This window comes from Sceloporus occidentalis, unplaced genomic scaffold (assembly GCF_023333645.1).
Source record: "Sceloporus occidentalis isolate IW3139 unplaced genomic scaffold, rSceOcc1.0.p SCAF_2, whole genome shotgun sequence".
Lineage (NCBI taxonomy): Eukaryota > Metazoa > Chordata > Lepidosauria > Squamata > Phrynosomatidae > Sceloporus > Sceloporus occidentalis.
Genome location: NW_028316982.1, coordinates 122,811,096 through 122,831,715, shown reverse-complemented (window position 1 = coordinate 122,831,715; position 20,620 = coordinate 122,811,096). Strand labels below are relative to the sequence as shown.

At 38.8% G+C, this 20,620-nt stretch overlaps 1 protein-coding gene across 3 annotated transcripts in view; it reads right to left on the bottom strand.

Annotated features, from left to right (window-relative positions):
- USP54 (ubiquitin specific peptidase 54) overlaps nt 1-20,620 on the bottom strand; it is a 115,342-nt gene that overhangs the window by 63,946 nt on the left and 30,776 nt on the right. For all 3 annotated transcript variants that reach the window (XM_089510806.1, XM_089510808.1, XM_089510807.1), the window contains exons 2-3: nt 3,564-4,378; nt 1,799-1,891 (exon numbers count right to left, since the gene is read on the bottom strand). In XM_089510806.1, the coding sequence (XP_089366932.1) occupies nt 1,799-1,891; nt 3,564-3,710 (240 nt within the window). In that variant the 5' untranslated portion in view covers nt 3,711-4,378. The remainder of the gene's footprint in view (nt 1-1,798; nt 1,892-3,563; nt 4,379-20,620) is intronic.

Sequence of the window (20,620 nt, the reverse complement as noted above, 5' to 3'; positions counted from 1 at the left end):
CTGCTACAACCTGGCATTAAAGGTCTGCGTTTCTCCAACCCTCCTTCACCATCTTCCCAATGTAGATGCTGCTAAAACACTTTCAACTAGACATGAGGATGAGAAGGGAAAATGAAATGAGAAGGCATAAAAAACATTGTAAAAAGAAGCTTCTTCATCAGAGGCTTTGGTCCAAAACACACTGCCAAAATAACCCAGTTTAAGACTGCTTTAACTGCCCTGACTCAGTGTTAGGGAATCCTGGGAATTGTAGTTTATTGTGGCACCAGAACTCTCTGACAGAGAAGGCTAAAGGTCTCTCCTCTCAAAACTACAGATCCCAGAATTCCCTAGCATTGAGCTAGGGCAGTTAAAGTGGTCTCAAACTGGGTTATTTCTGCAGTGTGTTTTGGACCTTTGTTAACCAAGTATGCCTGTATTATAGTTTAGTTAATTCCAAGGTTAAAAGATTTTAAACTAGCAAGCAGCAAGGGCAGCTTGGAAGAGGATGGTTTTCTTTGCATCCAAATGCTCTTCTTGTGCTCTGTATCAGACACCACATACAAGATCCTCATCTGTCCCCCAAAACTGAATGTTTAGGTTCTGAACTCTGGGACTCTTGCTGAGATCCAGCCACATGGAAATCAATAGGCTAAAGAAAGGGAGAGATGAAGAAAATGAGAAGAAAGGAGAAGCAAGAGAAGAGTTTTTGATGAGGCAGATGAGAAGTGTGTGTAGCTTTTCCTTTTCTCCCAAGCTTAAAACAGGAACAAAGTAGGTTAAATCACCATGACAGCTTGTTTGTAGTAAGGCTTTTAAAAATAAACTTAAACATTTATTTAAATGAACAGCTTTTTAAAATAAACTTAAACATTTTAAAAACAATTTAAATAAATTCAATAGTTAAAACATTTTCTCTAATGCCAATGTAACTGAATTAGATTTTTGAAAAACTTATCGATGACTAATAACAGCGATTAACTAAATGCATTACCCCCTTTTTTCTTAACTCTCTGCTTTCTCTATATGGCTAAGAGCCAGCTAGCCACTCTCTCTAACCAGAGTGGAGGAAAAGGGAACTTTTAAAGAACTGCTAGTCTGGCCCAGAGAGCTTTTTGTCAGGCTTTGCTTTCATGCTTCTCTGGCCCTACCCAATTCTCAGTCATGAGATGACCTCCAGACAGCTTGCACTATTGTTGGCCCTCATCTCGGCCTCACCCAAACTATCTCATCTGGATTATATTCCTCTGCTCAGGAGAATCCTGGCTGGGTTCCCTACTGGGCTTGTCCCAGCCTGTGCTTTGCCTTTCTGAGGGCACAAAATTTGTGATGTCTGGTGCTACTCTATCTTCCTCTAGCCTCAGTACTGGAGGCGGATTAGTCACCCTAGAACTTTTCTTTCCTGTGAGAGCTCCATCTCCCTTGCTCTTTTTTTTGCCCAGACTCTGTCAAAAGGATGCATAAAAAGACTAAATAATCCAGGTGTCCTGTTTTGAACCACCTGAAGCTTCCAAATAGTTTTCCAAGGCAGTCCCAAGAGTAAGGGATTGTAATAGTCTAAATGGAAAGTTACCAGATATGAATAACCATTGTAAGTTTATCTCTGTCCAGGATTGTGTATCAGCCTAAACTGACAAAAGATGTTCCAACCCACCAAGGCCACCTGTGTCTCCAGAGACATTGTTGCATCTGTTGTTCTCTCTCTGTCTCTCTCAGGTATATCTAGTACACATTTAGCTGCTGGTCGCGTATCTTCACTAAACTATCCATGTTGGTTATAGATTTCCTTTTCTCCATTTAAATTCATGGCATTGCTTACTTTGAGGGCACAAAATATACAGGAATCTCCCATGCATTTGTGCGTTGTAAGTTGTCGAAAACTGCGTCGAAAAATATCAAGATGCCACAGAACCTGTAAAGCAAAGTAGAACAGAGTGTTATTGTTTTGAAGTGTTGGCTAAAAGTGGACTAGTAATAAATTCAATAAAAGCATCTAAACATCCAAGAAAAACCAATCCCAGAGCATCTCATTTCATTTTTAACCTCTATCTACTCCCAAATTTAAGCTACTATAATCAGAGAGAAATACTAAGCACTCATAAAAGCAGTTACAGGACAGTATTACTCAAAGCAGTGGTACAATGACTAGTAATGGGAACAAATACAGTACTGGTCCCCAGCACAGTGGGGGGGGGCGCACTGTCCTTCGTGTCAAGATAGCTTTAAAAGCACTAACATAAATATGTTGTATGTACAAAGAGAAATTAAGGGGTTAGATTTTCTCAAAACTGGCAAATGTTAGTGCCTACAAAACAGAAAACTAAGTGAAGACTTCTGAGTTTAACTGGGGCACACCACTGATCCACTTACATGCACCAGATCAGTTCATATTATGCCTCATTAACTAGAGATAGGCTCATCCAAATACAGGATGAATGGCACATGCAACTTAGTTTTAGAATGTTCTCAAGAGCTTCTGACATTACAAGACTAGATTATAACTAGAAATACCATTGTGTGTGTGAGTACATTTGAATGCCTGGGTTTTTTGTTTACAGTTAGCTCTCTGTATCCATGGATTCAGCATCTACTGCCTGAGCAATCCATGGCTCGCAAATACCCCCCACAACCCCCTCATCTTGATTTTTCCATTTTATATAAGGGACACTATTTTACTACACCACTGTATACAATGAGACTTGAGCACCCACAGGTTTTGATATGCATAGATGGAGAGGGGGGGCTGGAACCAAGCCCCAGGAGATACCAAGGGCCCACTGTATTTTTAACAATTTCCTATGTTTGCTCTGTATCTGAAAATTTCAGGGTGAACTATAGTGATTAGAACGACTCAATTTTTTAAAAGGAATTTAAGTAGCTTAACATCAGCATTGTAAGCAGCATCAGCATCTTTATTCATATTCTTTTCTTTTCCTTGCTTAAAAATCTGGGCATGTCATACCCTCTCAGCCTCAGAATAAAGCAAGGGGAAACCCCCTCTGAACAAATCTGGCCAAGAAAGCCTTGTCATCTTAGAGCTGCCCCAAGTCTGAAATGACTTGAAGGCACACAACAACAAACAAGGCAAACCTATCGCAGGGTTTAATTTTTGGGTGGGTGAGTGGGGGATTGGCTTTGCCTTCCTCTGAGGCTGAGAGAGTGTGACTTGCCCAAGGTGAGTTTCCATTTTTTTTTACATAACCCAAAAAGGAATCATGTTGTGAAAATTTATAAATAGAAAATATAAAAGTATATGAGCAGATTTCCATAGGTTTTTCCCCCTGTATGACCAATCCTATATAAAAAGCTCAAAGAGGTAATGCCATTTTAAACAGTGTTACTTTAAAAATAGAAGAAGAGTATTATACAGAAGTGAAAGATTGAATTTAAGATAAGAAACATCTATTTGTTATTAGACTCCTGCAACTGGATTAAGCAGCAACTAATTTGTAACAGGCTTTAGCAATTTATAATAGGGTACTGTTACTATGATGTTCAGATGATCTCAAAAGAAGCACACCTTAGCAATACCCCAGGGAAAATATAGACAAATGAAAAGGCACACAGTCTTTCAGATTTCTTACCTGTAATGCGCTATTCAGGAAGCAACTGTTCTGTCCAGGTTCATTGCTGAGACCTTTACTTGGTGCTATAGATGTTGTATTACGTGGAGTAAACATTCCTTGTACAGTTCCCCGTCCCACAGAAAAATAATTTCTCTTCCAAGACATGTTTCACATTTAGATTTGTAGTGCTCAGATGGATTTACACCTGCATTTAAGTCAAAAAATGTCCTTCTCTTGATTCAAAATGAGAACTAAATTGGACGATGCTAAAAAAAGAAGAAGACAACTTTCCAGATTGCTCCTTTGTACTTCATGAAGGCTTATGTACATTCTATTTTTCTTTAAAACCAGTCAGTCATACGTTAATAAAACTAGAGTTTATATAGGGCAACACTTAGTAGCTGAAAAGACAGAAGGCAAGCTAAACGAGTCCATGGTCTTCAAAAGCAGTAGTGGTGCTGTGCCATCCTTTAGTGACTTCAACAAATATTATAATGCTACAGCTTGAAAAGGGTTGAAAACAAGCAAAAATAACTGTCTTCAGTTTTTGTTGTTTTTTTGTTTTACTCTTCTTAGTCTGAACACAGATCAACAAAGACTGTGGGCAAACCTTAAAGCACTTGCTTCTAGTTGCGTATAGTTCCTTACCGGAATATTGATATAGGCAGTTTTGCTTCCTGGAGGCTAAAGAAAGGAGGGATTAAAGAATACCATCCATTAATTTGAGCAGAAATTATCTTCTTGAAGTTCTTTTAACTTCCCACATAGGACTTGAATGGTTTCTTCTACTGTTTTTCCTCTTGCAAGTGGAATGCCTAGCTGGGCTGGAAAGTCTGAGAGAGAAAAAGAGAGAGAGAGAATAATCAAAGGATTGCGTCACTTAATTACTCATTTGGTTTTGTTCTCTACTGCCAAGATCAGTGTTGCCTCACCTCCTACCAGAAACTCTGGAACAGAGTCAAAACAGAGCAAAACAAAATCCTTACCACAATATAACCAGTCCAGTCAAGAAGAATCAACCATACCCAAGTTTATAGACACTTGCACAAATGAAAAATGGCATAACAGGCATACTGGCATAATAAGACGCCATTCAAATTTGAAGAAGCTGCTGCTACACATAGACTACCAGAGTCTCTAAGTAGCCAATTATTTACAGAGATCTTATTACAAATAACAATTGTCGATTCCCATTACAGATAGGGTTCCTAAATCATTGCTTTCATAGAAGAGGTGGCAGGCTGAGACTTTTTAGAGATTTCTTTTATTCTGGGGTTGCCTGTCACTTGAAGCCAAGTTTGCTTTTTTTTTTTTAAATCAGATAGTATTTTCCCTGGGAGGGCTACAAACAGAAGTTGAAAAATGCATGAAGAACATCATATGGGAATGACAAAAAGAGGGAAGGGGAGGAGGAAAAGAAATGTTGCAGCATCCTTAAGGTGTAATTGCTGTTGTGTGCCTCCAAGTCATTTTTGACTTATGCCAACCCTAAACCTATCATGGGGTTTTCCTGGCAAGTTTCTTCAGAGAGGGTTTGCCATTGCCATCCTCTGAGAGCGAGAGAGTATGATTTGCCCAAGGTTACCCAGTAGGTTTTTATGTGGAGTGTGGAATCGAATCCTGATATTTAGAGTCGTTGGCCAATGCTCAATCCACTACACCACACTGCCTCTCTTTAAGACTATCTGGTTTTTATTTTAGCATGAGTATTCATGCGCATGAAATTATAAACCCACATCTTCAGATGCAGCACCGAGGCAAGAACTAGGTTCATATCCATGAAAGCTCATCAGCTAAAATAAAATAAAATAAGTCTTAAAGATGTTCCTACATTTCTTTCCGATCTCCCTTACTTCCTCATTTTTATGCTGCAATAGACTAACAGTTACTTTTTGAAAAGTACTGCATATGAGAATGAGTGCCTGAGCTGCATCCGCCAAAGCGCCTGTTGATGTTAAGGGACTGAGAAGCAAAATAATGTCTATCCATGGGATTAGAAGCTATTGCTGAGGATGAGATGGAGCACACATGGAGAATTACTACAATTCCAGTTGCCAAATTCTAAATTATACCCATTATTCCCTATTAGAATATAGAGGATATTATCCAGAATAAAGGTCAAAGCTCTTTTATTTCAGTTATCTAATGATTAGATTATACACATATTAGGTCTTAACATCCATGTTAAGGAGGAAGGCAAAATTCAGTTTTTGTCTAGGAGCCAGTCCTTGTTCTCAGTGCTCCAACATTCATCAACACTCCTTTAGGGAATGCAAGTACAAGTACAGAACAAACCAGTTTTCCAACATTCCTAAACACAGAAAGATATAAAAGAATGATTACAGAGCAGCATATTGATGCCAACACTACTTTTTACTCAAGACACAAAGCAAAACCCAGAAACCCTTGATGCAATGAATTAAGTGACCACTATTCATTTACTAGCTTTAACATATAGATGTAAATTATATGTATGTTAAAAGAGAAAAAAGCAACTCACACAGAATGATGCATTCATCAAATTGACCAACGTGTGAGTCACAGAGACCACAAAGAAGAACAGTGACTAACCCTCTCCAAAAGTGCAGAGTACGACAAAGGAGAAACCCAGGGCTGTGGCTGGATTTGGCCCACAGAAGATTCGATTCTTGTGAAACACAGCACCCATAACAAGACAGCTGCTGGAATGCAACATTTTGTACATTGCATTCTAGAGAATGGAAAGAAATATCAGGGGAAAAAAATACCAGTGGAAAAATTACTCCCTATTGAGGACATCATGGTACATGTGCAACCTTGCGAAGACGCATCAAGTCAGGGGGTTCACAAATGCACTGGTTAGTGCTCATGCCCTCCTTCAGAGGCTATAGAGCAGGGGTAGGCAACCTTTTTGAGCCGGGGGCCGGGTTGCTGTCCCTCAGACAACTGGGGGGGCCGAAGCCAAAAAATAAATAATTAAATATTTTTTTTTTAAATTAAATAAATAAATAAACCGGGACAAATGTAGGACAAAAATTTCAAATGGAGGACACTTTTTAAATAAAAAAATGGAGGACACGCTAAAAAAATTGCTGATTTTTTAAAAAAATGTTAATATAAATGCATGTTTCGGAGGCTTCTATAGACAATTGCCCCCCTTGCCTGCCGCTTGCCCCCCCTTGCCCACCTTCTCCTGATAGGCCAAAGACCCCACACCCTCATGTGGGAGGCCAAAGGCTCCGGCGGCAATCGGCGGCAGGACCGGGCTGGGGCCGGTCCCAAGGCCTTGCCGGGCTGCATCCGGCCCGCGGGCCGCAGGTTGCCTACCCCTGCTATAGAGCTACAGGGAACCTCACACTTCTTAATCTCACACTGAGCCTTAGATAATTAATAAGAACAAGAATGTCTTGTCTTAGTAAGCACCAGAACAGCCTACTGTTTTCTAGACATTTGTGTTGACAAACACAAGTCTCCCATTATTACTATTATTATTATTATTATTATTATTATTATTATTATTTAATTTATTTATTTATAAAGCACTGTAAATTTACACAGCGCTGTACATACAATCTTTTTAATTGGACGGTTCCCTGCACCATCGCACCACAGCTGGGATAAGGATAAGTTTGCCCTGTCAAGCAAAGTGAGCCTCAGAAGTACTTGGAGCACAACTCTGAAGCTAAGCACAACACCAAAAACAACAGCCCACCCATTCTCATAGAGTGGGGAAGGGTTGGAATTGAGCAGTTTTCGGCTGGGTAGACAGAGCACTCAAAATCTGTGAACACATTTTATGACAACACACTGAATGTCTACTATCTCCAAGAGGATTATTAAAACATTATACTCCCTTGCCAGAACAGGCAGCCTGCCAACTACACAGTGAGCAATAAAGGTTTACTCCACATATAAGTACAGTCATTAGGTGGGTATGTGCCTACACAGATTACTAATAAGGCTAATGTCTTCTAAATGCTCTTTCCTGCAGTAGTATAAATAAAATACTAATACCCTGACATAAGCACCATGAGAAAAATTTTAATTATCTAGAAAATCAAACATGTTTTCAAAAATATTGGATGTGTTCAGAAGTAGAACAGATGTATGTGAAACAACATAATGGCACAAATAAATCTGTGCCATTTTATTGAATGCATTCCCATGCTTAGTGCAACTACAAATGTAGCGGCTGATTTTGTTCCTTGTAGCCATGCAATGAATATTGCTTCATTTTACTACAGCTAAAGAAACAACAATGCAAACTAAAATGTGTAATGCTATTTTAATTTACGTTAATTAAGTTTCAAAGTTCCACTTCCTATAAAAAGCTTCTAAGGGGGCTTTAATATGTATTGACATTAGAGGAAGGATTAGTTTTAAAACTGATAGCATCTCAGTCTTCTCTTTGAGTAATAAGACATCAGCTTTTCCTTCTTAAAAGATGCTCATTTATCCACACATTTTCCGCTTTTAAACCCTTCTCTTTCTCCTGTTTCCAACAATATCCAGCCACAAAGTGAGATACAGTAATGTTTTCAATCTTATTTGTAACATTCCTGGAATACACAAAAGTGTTTCTGGAATTGAAAGTATACTGATTAAAAAGACAGAGATAAGGCTGACAGGTAGTTTTCTCATTCAGGTTCTGGAATAAGTTGAGCGCCCCCACACCAAAGGATCAGGTCTCAAGTTTTGGGATCAACAGTAATCCAGCATTATTACTAGAGTGGACCCTTCACCAAAAAGCACCTTTTATTAGTTTCAGAAGATGTTTCAATTGTGGCCCTACCTTTATTAGTTTCAGAAGATGTTTCAATAGCCCACCTATTGTTGTTGTTGTTGCTGGACAAAACTAACATCAAATGTATATAGAGTGATCCATTAAGATGGTCTAATCTGGGCAGTGCTAACACTGGATTTAGCCCTATGGCAGGATTTTTAAAAACTAGTGATAAAAAAATTAATTTAAATTTAATTTAATTTTAACAAGACATATCATATGGTAATCTCTCATTTTGGATTTTTGTTCTGTGAACCACCTAGAGAACATTGTTATTGGGCAAGGTATACAATTATTATAAATTAAATAATAAAATAGTTCTGCAACCAATATGACACAGATGTTTTCAATGAACACTGCTTTTTTATATATATGTGGCCCCTGAGATTTTGTTGAACTTCAGCTCCTATCATTCTGTCTCAATGTCTATGCTAGAAACAGCTGATGGGAACTGCAGTCGAACAATATTTGGAGGGACACAAGTTGCTCAGTCCTGCAATACAGCATTGAAGTCAGAGTGGCCATTAACGTATGTTCAAAATGTATTACAAACAAGGTCATTTGAGGCTTCTAGTCATGCTGAAAAGTCTTTCCAGATTACATACTTCAGGTGCAATGCTTGAGCGCCAATATTTTCCTTGTTTGTGATATGATAGTGCCTCAATATACATTCTTAAATAGGTTTTACGCTTCAGAAGTGGAGTGAGGCTCAGTTATTGTTGGGGGAGCAGAGAGGAGGGCTTCCTCCCTTTATAGATTGGTCTTTTCCACTAAAATATCCTGCAGCCAAATAAAGGACACAAGATAGACTTTCATTCTCATAAGCGTCTGTGTGCCTTCAAGTCACCTGTCAGTTCATAAAATGACCTCCTAGAACAGTACAGGAAGAAAACTACTCAAACAGCTCTGGTTATATGCTGTAGCAGTTTTAGAAATTCTACAACCATTCACAGAGTCAGAAATGAGGCAGAGAAACCCTAAGAGGTGGGAATTCAGAAGTGAGGTTGTAACATTCTTTATCCACTCATTTTAAAGTTTCAGGCTACAGCCGTACAGGTATTTACCTGGGAATTTAACTGGACTTCCTTCTCAGTAGACATGTCAAGGATTGGACTGTTAGTTTACACATGGACTCTCACACAGTCCAAATCCCCATGTAGTTCGTCTTCCAACTCTTCCTAACAATTTGGCTTAGAATGGCACTGATGATAGCTCAGGTCTAATCCATCCACACAAAGGTAAACCACAGATGGACACGAGACAGACAGACTGGCAGTGAGATCAGTTCACCACCACTTTGCTTGCATGTGAAAGTGCACAGAGTGGAAGGGAAAAACCTTTTATTGATCAAATAGTAGAGATATAAATATAGCAGGGAAATTTTGATGGCAAAAGTACCCAAATAGGGTAAAAAAAAAAAACCTTCCAAAGGAAACCTAAAACATTAAGCTCTACATAAAATAACACTGTAGGTGGCTCTTATTAACCTAGGGTTAACTAGTTAAATGTTTGACTGGTAGGGCTTCAGAATCTACATTGTGGTGAAAGTCCCATCATACTAATCCATTCTTTGTTGCTGTTTGCCTTCAGGTCACTTTCAATTTATGGCGACTCTAAGGCAAACCTATCATGGGATTTTCTTGGCAAGATTTTTTCAGAGGAAGTTTGTCATTTCCTTCCCCGGAGGCTGAGAATGTGAGACTTGCCAAAGTCACACAGTGGGTTTCATGGCCAAGAAGGGAATGGAATCCTGGTTTCCAGAGCTGTAGTCTAATACTCAAACCATCACACTAAGATGGCTCGAACACTGCAGACTAATCCACGCAACAGACTGACTAATCCAGAAAGATTACTGATCATGTTTAGTGAGTTTTCTGTTGTCCTGGCAAATGTTCGTTTAAAATCTTGAGACTCTTCAAGATAAAGAGATACCCAACTAACTATAACAATTCCTCTTAAATACTCTCTTGCCTCTGGTAGAGTCCAATCTGCTCCCTGATTCTGAAGTGATTTAGAGTTATGAAATCATCAGGAAGAAAAACATGCACCTTTACCTGAAAGTTGCCCTGGGACTGGACAGAAAAAGAAACCATACAACACTGGCTTCTATCATTAACAAGGACTGTCCTAGGGCAAATGGGACACTGTAGTTCCTACTCCACAACTGGTCTTCCTCAAGACAAGAGGAAAAAACCAACTTGGTACATCCATTAGTATAAGAAGGAACATTCCCATTCCAAAACAGAACACTCAATTCCAACTAGCTGTAGCACTGAGATGGCAGACACAAAATGAAAACAAAAACTTCATTGACTAACAGAACGGGAGTCATCAGTTCAAAGAAGAAAAGATTAGTATGAACTAACATGAACTATATTTAAATGTCCACTTACAGCTTATTCTCTTGTTCTGGTTGCCAGCCCCTTTTCTTTCTTTCTGTCCATTCCCTCTTTGTGTTTGCTACTGTTAACTACCTTCAAATTGACCCCAACTCATGGCGACTCTGTGGATGAGGCATCTCCAAGACTCCCTTGTCCTCCACTGCTCTGCAGATGAAGATCCATGACTGCCAAGTCTATCCATCTGACATGTGGTCTGTTTTAATTCTGCTGCCCTCTACCTTTCATAACATGATCGTCTTTTCAAATGATTCATACCTTCTCATGATATGGTCAAAGTATGACATTCTTAGTTTTGCCATCTTGGTCTCCAGGGAGTGTTCCAGCTTGATCTCTTTTAGAACCCATTTGTTTGTCTTTTTAGTTGTCCACAGTACCATCAGCACTCCTCTCCAGCCCCACATTTCAAATGAGTTGATTTTCTTTCTATCTGCTTTCTCCACTGTCCAGCGCACACATCCATACGTGTTGCTGGGGAATACAATGGTTTGGATGATTCCAACTTTAGTGCTCAGTTGTTTATCTTTACATTTTAGGATCTTATCTAGTTCCTTCACAGATGCCCTTGCCATTCCTAGTCTTCTTCTGATTTCTTGACTGCAGTCTCCATTCTGATCAATGTTTGACCCAAGGTATGGGAACTCTTTAATTATTTCCATTTCCTCCCTATCTAGGTAATAGTTATGCAGATCCACCAAGGTCATTAAATGGCTTCTGTCAATTCTGATTTGATCTCTTTCTCCCTATAATATATACAGAATATGCTTCCTAATCCAGTAAAGTTATGTAATGTTCACAAGGAGTCAAGCAACGTTCCACCTGCTCGCATGGACCTTCATCACCGTGGCTTATTGTATCTCAGTGGACAGAGAGAGACCTACTGACTACAGAAGACAACAGAAGAGGAGGACAGTTCTAATTACCTTGAGGAAAGCAATTACACATCACCTCCTGAAGAAGCTGTCTCTGAATCAGGATAATCTCAGTAATTACTGTCCAATGGCCAATTTTCCCTTCTTCAACATTATGCTTAAATAAGTTGTTGTTTGACATTCATGAAAGTTGCTTAAAAAAATCAAACTGTAAACATCCCATGGAGCACTATTGCCCATTATTATGAAACAGAGAAATTATGGCTTAACCATACCTCTGTCTGGAAAAGGCTGCCCAGTAAAATTCTGTTCATGGGATAACTGTCTGTCAGATGCTGCACAAAGCTGGGCTTTAAAGAAGAGTAGTGAGAAAAAAGCCAGTGCTGAAGCACACTTACATAAAAGTCCTTTGGAATTTGCAAAAAGGCCTGTGGGGAAACACAGCAAATGTGAAAAATGTTCTCCAATCTGATGAGACCCAAATTAACTTTTTGTCCTTATCACAAAATGCTATGTGTGGTGCAAAGCCAACAGCATTCCTTGCCATGAGAACATCATCCCCATGATGAAGCATGGACTGTGAGGTGGCAGCCATGTAATGGGGATGTTTTTCCTTGGCAGGGACTGGAAAATGTGCAGGACAAATATTTTTTCCCCTCACCATTACAGGATTACAACTAGATCTCTGGGTGTCTGTAATCTTTAATAAAATTTGATTGTTCAAATATTTATCCATGTTTCCTGGTAAAACATAATATTCACAAGAGACAGAGAGCATTTATAGAAAATCTTCCTCTACCTGAACCTATATTTTTCCAATTAAGTATCTTTAAAATCGCCCTCTTTTCTCAATCTTTCTCAATTCATAAGATAACTATCTTCATGGTTTATCTACATGCTCAAAATATTTATGCCTCACAAATTTCTTTCTTGTTTTTTAACAATGCTTCCCATATAATGTCTCAGTATTCTTTACTTTCCCTCGTCCCCCCCGTACTCTGTTTAATCGTTGCTACACGTATTTACAGCCAATATTTCACATATTCCTCTAATATTTTCTCATTAGCACTTTATGTCTCATATTCAAAATACTGTTTTGTTTGGTGCAAGAAACTGTGCATATTCCTAAGTCTTTTTCTGCTTCCTTATCACAAAACTCTATCGTAACTATCCTCTCCATTATATTTATCAATAATATTTCTTACATAAATTATATTTTATGCTTAAAAGTCTTCTCCTATTAACTCTCATCTAGACCATCTTTGTTTACAATAGAAATTTTGTCCATTTCTATTATATCTAGCGACTTTTTCAACCATTTATCAATACAAGGCATATAATTTCTTCTTCAGTACTTTACTAACATTATTCTAGCAGTTGTTATCATATACAATAGTGGTTGTAAGATCTTTCTGGCATTTTCATTTACAACCATGTTTAATAAATATAGTTCCAGTTTTAGGGGATACTCTTGTTTATATATTTTTGGATCATATTATGTATATCTTTCCAATATTTTTTAACCTTTGCACACATCCACCACATATGATAAAATGTTCCTGTATGTTCCATACATTTCCAGCATTTCCCGTTTTTGTTTCCATACATTTTAGACAATCTGTGTGGCGTTAATTACCACCTATGTATCATTTTAATTAAGTTTTATTTTATATCCACACACTGCGTAAATTTGTCTTGCTTGATACTATGGCATAAAAACAAAGCAGTTCACTTTCATCTCCTGCTAGGACAGCTAGGGCTATTTAAACCATCAAAACATCAGCATCCCTACTAGTTTGAAAAACTGAAAGCCCTTGTCTTTCAAATACAATGTAAGTATACCAATGAATTGCTGTTTGTTTGATTATCGTGAAAGGAATTATTGTTTGTTGCTCTTTAGTTTTATTCTATAAATGAAGGCACTTTCTCAATCAGCTCTTCTATATCTGCTGGTATGTGCCATGTCCTGGACCTAGAGTCAGTTTGTACATTCACTGAATGCTACTGAAGTGCCCAAGTCATATCACAGTTCGGATATTATTATATGATGGATGAATATGATTTGTTCAGTCATTGGATCCAATGTAGAAGAGCTTCACCATTCAACATAAACATCAAACCACTCTCTGGCTACTGTCTTCCAAAGGCAGGAGGGTGAAGAACCAGGAATGAACTATTAGTTAATTCTACTTTCCCAAACTCACTGGATTCTCCAATTGATGCTGAAGGTAAAAATATGTTTTAGCAAATTTGGTTGTTAGAATTCATTAGAGTGGGTTTCTTTCCCTCCTTTCTGTTCAGTAAAACATGTAGGCCTGCTGCTTGGAGTTGATGTATTGGTACCAGGGAAAATGCATCACTTATTAGGCAGGCTAATCTGAAAGCTAGATAAGAGGAGAGAAAGAAGGAGATAGAAAGAAACAAGAGAAAGGGAACTTTCAAGAATCTGGATTATTAAAGCAGAAGAACAACAAAGAATGGAAAAGAACAAAAATGTGAGCCTAGGAATGGGATTGGGGGGAGTGATCAAGATGCTGAAGCAGTTAGGGCGTGTTTCAGGGTGGGTGTCAGGATTTTAGGCCCCAAAGGCAGGTGCCCCCTGCTCATCAGAATGACAAGATGTGCTCCTTTCCCAGGACATGTCCTACTTTTCAGCAATCTATGCAGGAGGAATTTCAAAATGTTCTCCATTTTGAGCAGGACTAAATAGCATTTATATTTACATTTTACTAGGCCATTCTATTTAATGGGACTTGAGCATCCACAAATTTTGCTATCCACAGAAGGTCCTGAAACCAAACCTCAGTGGATAACAAGATCCTACCATATGTATACTCTCTTTGAGAAGGAACATTAACTTCTTATATTCTGGGCACAGTCTTATAATATTTTGAGTTATATGTAAGGCATTAAACATCTCACATCATATTGCCACCTAAACACTGGGAAAAATTTCTTTGCTGTAAGAACTGTTTGACAGTGGAATAGACTGCTTTGGAAGGTACTGGACTCTCTCCTTTGAAGATCTTTAAACAGATGTTGGATGTACATCTTTCAGGAGTGTCTTGGTTGTGTATTCCTGCATGGTAGGAGGTTGACTTGGATGCCCTTGCAGTCCCTTCCAACTTTAAGATTCTATGACTCATCTTAGGAAACATCATTAAGAGGCAACCATATAGACTTACATTAATAAGGAATTGAACATCTTACAGGGAGGGCTGGGCAGACAGGGAGAGCTGACCAATCCAAGTAGGCTTTGTATACAATAAGTTTTCCTGCTAAATATCTGCATATCATAAGCCTTTGAATTAAAATTACCATATTGAAATCAAATCTGATGTTTTTTAAAAAAAATTATTTGGTGTGCATTGGAAGAGGGGTAGTCTTGTAAGGCGAGTATATCCCAAACTCTATATTTTAACTGGAAAGGTTTGGGGTCGTCTTATATGCCGGAAAATACGGTAAATATTCATTGAGAAAGTTTTCTGTCCCTCTCTCTTACCAGCATTTTAAGGGTACAGTTCCACTCTGAGATGTTATTTCTATTGTTAGTTAAGATGGTCTGGAAGGGTATCAATGCAAGCAGGGGCCACTCCCCTTCTTTGCCATGTGGAGACCAATACATGGCCAAGCCAAAGGGCAATAGGTAGTAAAAAGCAAACAATAACATTTCAAATCCATTAACAGCAATAAAGGTGATACTTGAAGATACTGAATTTAGTGGCAACAGGCAAAGCCCTAACAAGAAGGAACTAATGGAGGTTGAGATTTCTGCCTCCAAGGAAGTTAAAACCTTCACATGGACTACAATCGGCCCATTCTATCTGTATAGCAACTAAACATTTTTTCCAGATGTAACAGTACAAGAACTTGAGAAACTAAATGTTCTCCTCCTAATAGGGCAGAGGATAGAGTTTGCCTGAATCTCATTGTTAGTTACTTTGCTTATGCTAATGGATCTGAAATTTTATTGCATGTCTTTTACTGCCCTTTGTCTCCAGTCCCCATATGGCCAGGAAGGGTAGTGGCCTCTGGGATCTCTGATGTGCCCCTAGACCAGTGGTTCTTAAAACTTTTCTTTACCACCAGGTACCTGATTTCATTATCTTTGTATTTTATTTATTTATTTCAAGAATTTACATCTTGTTTTTCTCCCAGAAGGGAATTCAAGGCGGGTTGCTTGCAGACCCCAAGACTTAATTTATGATTTAAAAGCCTAATAATAATAATACCTGAACCCTGAACCATTAACATCAAGTATACCTTCCTCAGAGACACTGGAGGAAAAGACAACTTTTCTGTGGTGTCTTCCCACCAGTTTGTGGCTGAAGCAAACTGAACGGCAAAATGGAGGCCCAACCAGCCTGCCTTTGCCTTGGCTCCTGTCGTGTGGCTGCTCCACTGTGGTTGGGTAGGTGGGTGGGGGCAGTCTGAACAGCTGAGCAACAGCAGATCTTAGAGACAGATAGACTCCCCCCCCCCCCCCCGCTTTCCACAATTGACCATACAGGTAATTGCCTAGGATTGTGACAAAAGTTGCCAGAATGCTGGATCCCCTGGAAACTGTAGTCAGTCGTCCCAGGGCTGGCAGGTGCCATCCTTTTCTTCCAAACTCTCAACTACTAACATCATAACTGAGGAGGGCTGCCAGACATTTTGTTTGCCTGCCAACTCTTTCTTTCCCACTCTCCTTCTCCCATCTCAATCTCTTCCCCTCCTGATAAGAAGGGGTGCAAGGGGGGGTTGAGGCATTTCTTCCACAAAGGACAATGAAAACAAGCTACTCGGATCATGGCATTTTCTTAAAGACCGGTGTTTTGCTGGGACACTTTCCCCCCTGTTTTCCCCCCCTTGTTCCCTCTGCTTTCTGATATCTTCCCCATGATAATCCTTCAACACATAAAGGCGCATTTGAACATTATGCAAAAATCACCACATTCCTTCAGGTGTGCACACCACGAAATGGTGGTAAGTCTGACCCCAAGCGTGAGGGTGGATGGTGGTGAACAAACATTTATATCTTGTCTCTTATTTTCAGTGTGGAGAAGGAAGTTACAAAATTTAGGAACCTGGGTTCAGGGGTGTAGGAGCAGATGCGGTGGTGGCAGTGGAGGTAGATTTTCTATGGTCATTATCATTATTTGTTTATGTTTAGCATTAGTCCAACCTTGGCACTTTCCTCCTCAACATTCTTCAATAATTGCTCCTGGTCTTTCCTTGTTTCTGCTAGTAGTATTGTGTCATCCGCATATCTAAGGTTGTTAATGTTCCTTTCCTTTATCTTCACTTCTCCTACCTCTGAATCCAAGCCCACTCTGTGTACAATATTTTCTGTACATAGATTAAATAAATAGGGTGATAGTACAAAGCCTTGCCTGACCCCTTGGCCAACTGGAAACCATTCTGTTTTTCCATATTCTGTTCTGACAGCTGCCTCTGCTCCAGAGTATCTATTGTGCATCTGGACAACCAGATGTTGTGGCACTCCCTCTAAGTGCAAGCATAGCTTTTCATGGTCTATGCAATCCAAGGCTTTTCTTTAGTCCTGTGAGTTTAGCATCTTTCCCTCAGTGCATATAAAGAAGTGGTCAGATATCCACAAAGGTTCATAGTAAGATTAATTAGTATCAAAGGTGCTGTTAGATTCTTCCTGTACCCTCTTTTCTCCTCATTTCAAGACAGAGACTCTCTCTCATTGTTAAAGACTTCTTTGGTTGTAATTTTCAGACCCCACCTTGACCAATCATAGAAAATTGGCATGAATGCTGTATAGTCGAAACACACACACACACCACACGTCATTACGGGCACTTCTCTTTAAAAATAAAAATCTGTGCCATGTTTAGAAATACTTGTTTTTCTCTGAACAAACCCAAGCCATGGTTTTACTGATTTTATATACCGTATATACTCATGTATAAGTCGACCTCATGTATAAGTCGAGGGCAGTTTTTGGATCTAAAATCATGGATTTTGATATGACCCGTGGATAAGTCGAGGGGCAAACACTGGAGGATGTTACAAAAGATCTAAAGGGGGTGGGGGAAACAAAGCACCACTTCCCTCCCTATATCTCACTCTCTGGACCTCTCCCAAGCATCAGTCTCAGCATGGAAAAGGAGAAACAAACCTCAGTGTGCATGTGCGCGCGCACACACACACACACACTCTCTCCCTCTTCCCCTTACCAAAAGCATCTCCAAGGCACATGGCTTGCGAAAAGGAGGACAGACCCCACTGTCTCTCTGCTTGTCACCCCCAGGACTCCCAAGGCTCATAGCTTGCAGAAATGGAGGACAGGCCTTTCTCTCTCTGCTTTTCACCCCTAGGACTCCAAGGCTCATAGTTAGCAGAAATGGAGGACAAACCTTTCTCTCTCTCTACTTCTCACCCCCAGGACTTCCAGGCAAAACGGGGTACAAGCCTGGGCATACTTTCTGTGTGTCCCTTTCCTTAGCAGCAGCTTGTTAGGTCTGGCTCGGCAAGAAGGCTGAGAGCCTGGGAAACACACACACACAGAGGGAGAGAGGAGAGTGGCGCTGGGGGTTCAAACAGGGAGCCATTAAAAGGCTACAGAGAAAGGTGGGCACTTCTTCTTTCACAAAATTTATTAGCATTAACTCATTGACCCTTCCATAAGTCTACCCAGGATTTTGGAGTTCATTTTGGGGCATAATTTTTTCGACTTATACTTGAGTATATACAATGTGTGTGTGTGTGTGTGTATAATTTTTAATTGATTTTACCCCAATTGATACTTTTCTTTTGTACATATTTACAGTGTTGTTACTTCCTTCCTCCTCATCCATTTCCACATATTTATACAACTTAATTTTTAACCTTTCTATATTTTTATTAATTTCCTTACTCTACATGTAAATGCCTGGTAAACTAAGACCTTTTCTTTCCAATCTTCTTTTCTAACCACATATTGCATTCTTAACTATATTTAACTTTCATAATAAATTCTTTTTTCAGTGAATTGGATTTATATAAAAATTATACCAACCTAAGTTCCTTTTTCTTCTTTTAGATAATTTATCCAAGGTTTCCAATCTTGTTCGAAATCATTTTCTATTTATATAACAGGTCAACATGTCCATTTCCATAAAATCATATACCTTTAACACCCAATAATCAATACAAGGTATTTGTTTTTTTCCCCATGAGGTTGCTAACAATATTCTAGCTGTGTAAATTAAATAAAATAGCAATTTCCCATTTTTTCTCTCCAACTTCTCATCTTCTACCATAATTAACAAAAACAAACTTGGGTCTTTATTTATCTTAGTTTTCAAGACCTTTTTGATAGCCAAATGTATTTCTGACCAAAGATCTCCAGTCTTTTTACACTTCTACCAACAATGCATCATAGTATTACTGATATTATATTCTAAGGATATTAAAACATTTCTGTCTTTTTACTGGAAAATAACTTGCTGCCCTTTCATTGTTTTTAAAAATTGTCAGACCTGGTGGCAATATAGTGTTATTCATAGTTCTACAGGTATAGAAGGCCCGAGCCATCTCTCTACATGTCTAAGATGTAGCACACTCATATGCATATCTGATTTACAGTCAGAAACCAGTCCTATTGAGATGAGATTTACTCCCAGGATTATAGCCTTAATTTACTGTAGGCCATTTCCGCAGATCACCCAGCACAGGAATTCTTAGCAATCTAAGGCCTGTTACAAACTGCCAAAATAAAGCTGCTTCGGATCTCTTTGGAGGTATGCTGTTTAAATGATGCATGCACCCTAAGAATCCGGAAGCTGCACCAAAGCTGCACTCCAGTGCTTAGGAATGGAGTGTGGCTTTGGCGCAACCTCCGGACTCTTAGGACCCATGCATCATTTAAATAGCATACCTCCAAAGAGACCAGAAGCAGCTTTATTTTGGCAGTCTGTAACAGGCCTAAGCTTTTCTTTTTCATACAAACTTCAACCAGCACAGCCTTTAGAAATATGAGAATGAACAACTAATGCAAAATAATAAATGTGTTAATTTGATAATGCAACAAATTAAAAACTTGCTCAACCAGTGCTAACAAAACAAAACTATATGTTTGAACTCACAATTAAATGTAATGGTAAACATAGCATATTAAAACTTTGCATCACTAAACCTAACGCAATAAATCAATTGGTTTGAGCTCACAAATGCTTAATTTTTAAGAGAATTTATATGTTCCAAACTCAGTACTATAGCATTATGTTATTGGTAATTTTATTTTCAATCTCCTTCTTAATGATGCCTAACATAGAATTAGAGACGGGAGATAGGAACAGAACCAGAATCATGAATGCAACCGTTCAATGATTAGTGAGCAAGAATAACGAGAAAAGCAGAGAAAAAGAAGACAACAACCAAACAAAGGAGAATGAGAGACTTCTTCCAAGAGATCTGTGAATTCAAAGGGAAATTCAAACCAAGGATAGGGATGCACTTTAATCAGACCATACTATATGATCAAGATGAAATAAAATAATGATGGAAGTAATACACCGAAGAACTATATAAAAGAGACACTAACAATTGAAGACATGTGGAATAAAGAATCATATCAAGATGAACCCCAAATTTGGCAAGGTCGAAGCTGCACTCAGAAAAATTGGGGAGAATAAATTACCAGGAACAGATGATATTCTAAATTGAAGTGCTGCAATTCACAGAGACAGAATCAACTCTAGTGCTAATTAAAACCTGTCAACAAATATGGAAAACAAAATAGTGGCCAACAGATTGGAAACAATTACATTCCCACCCACAAAAAAGAGACACTAAAGAGTGCAGTAATTAGAGGATCATTGCATTAATTTCCCACACAAACAAAGTTATGCTCAAAATTCTGCTACAGAGATTCCAATCACGTATCAAGAGAGAAATTCCAAAGGTGCATGAAGGGTTCAGGAAAGGAAGAAGCACTAAGAACAACATAAAAAAGGCAAACATATGATGGATAATGGAGCACACCAAGGGATTAAAAAAAATCAGCATATATTTTATAGTGTATAGCAAAGCCTTTGACTGCATAGATCA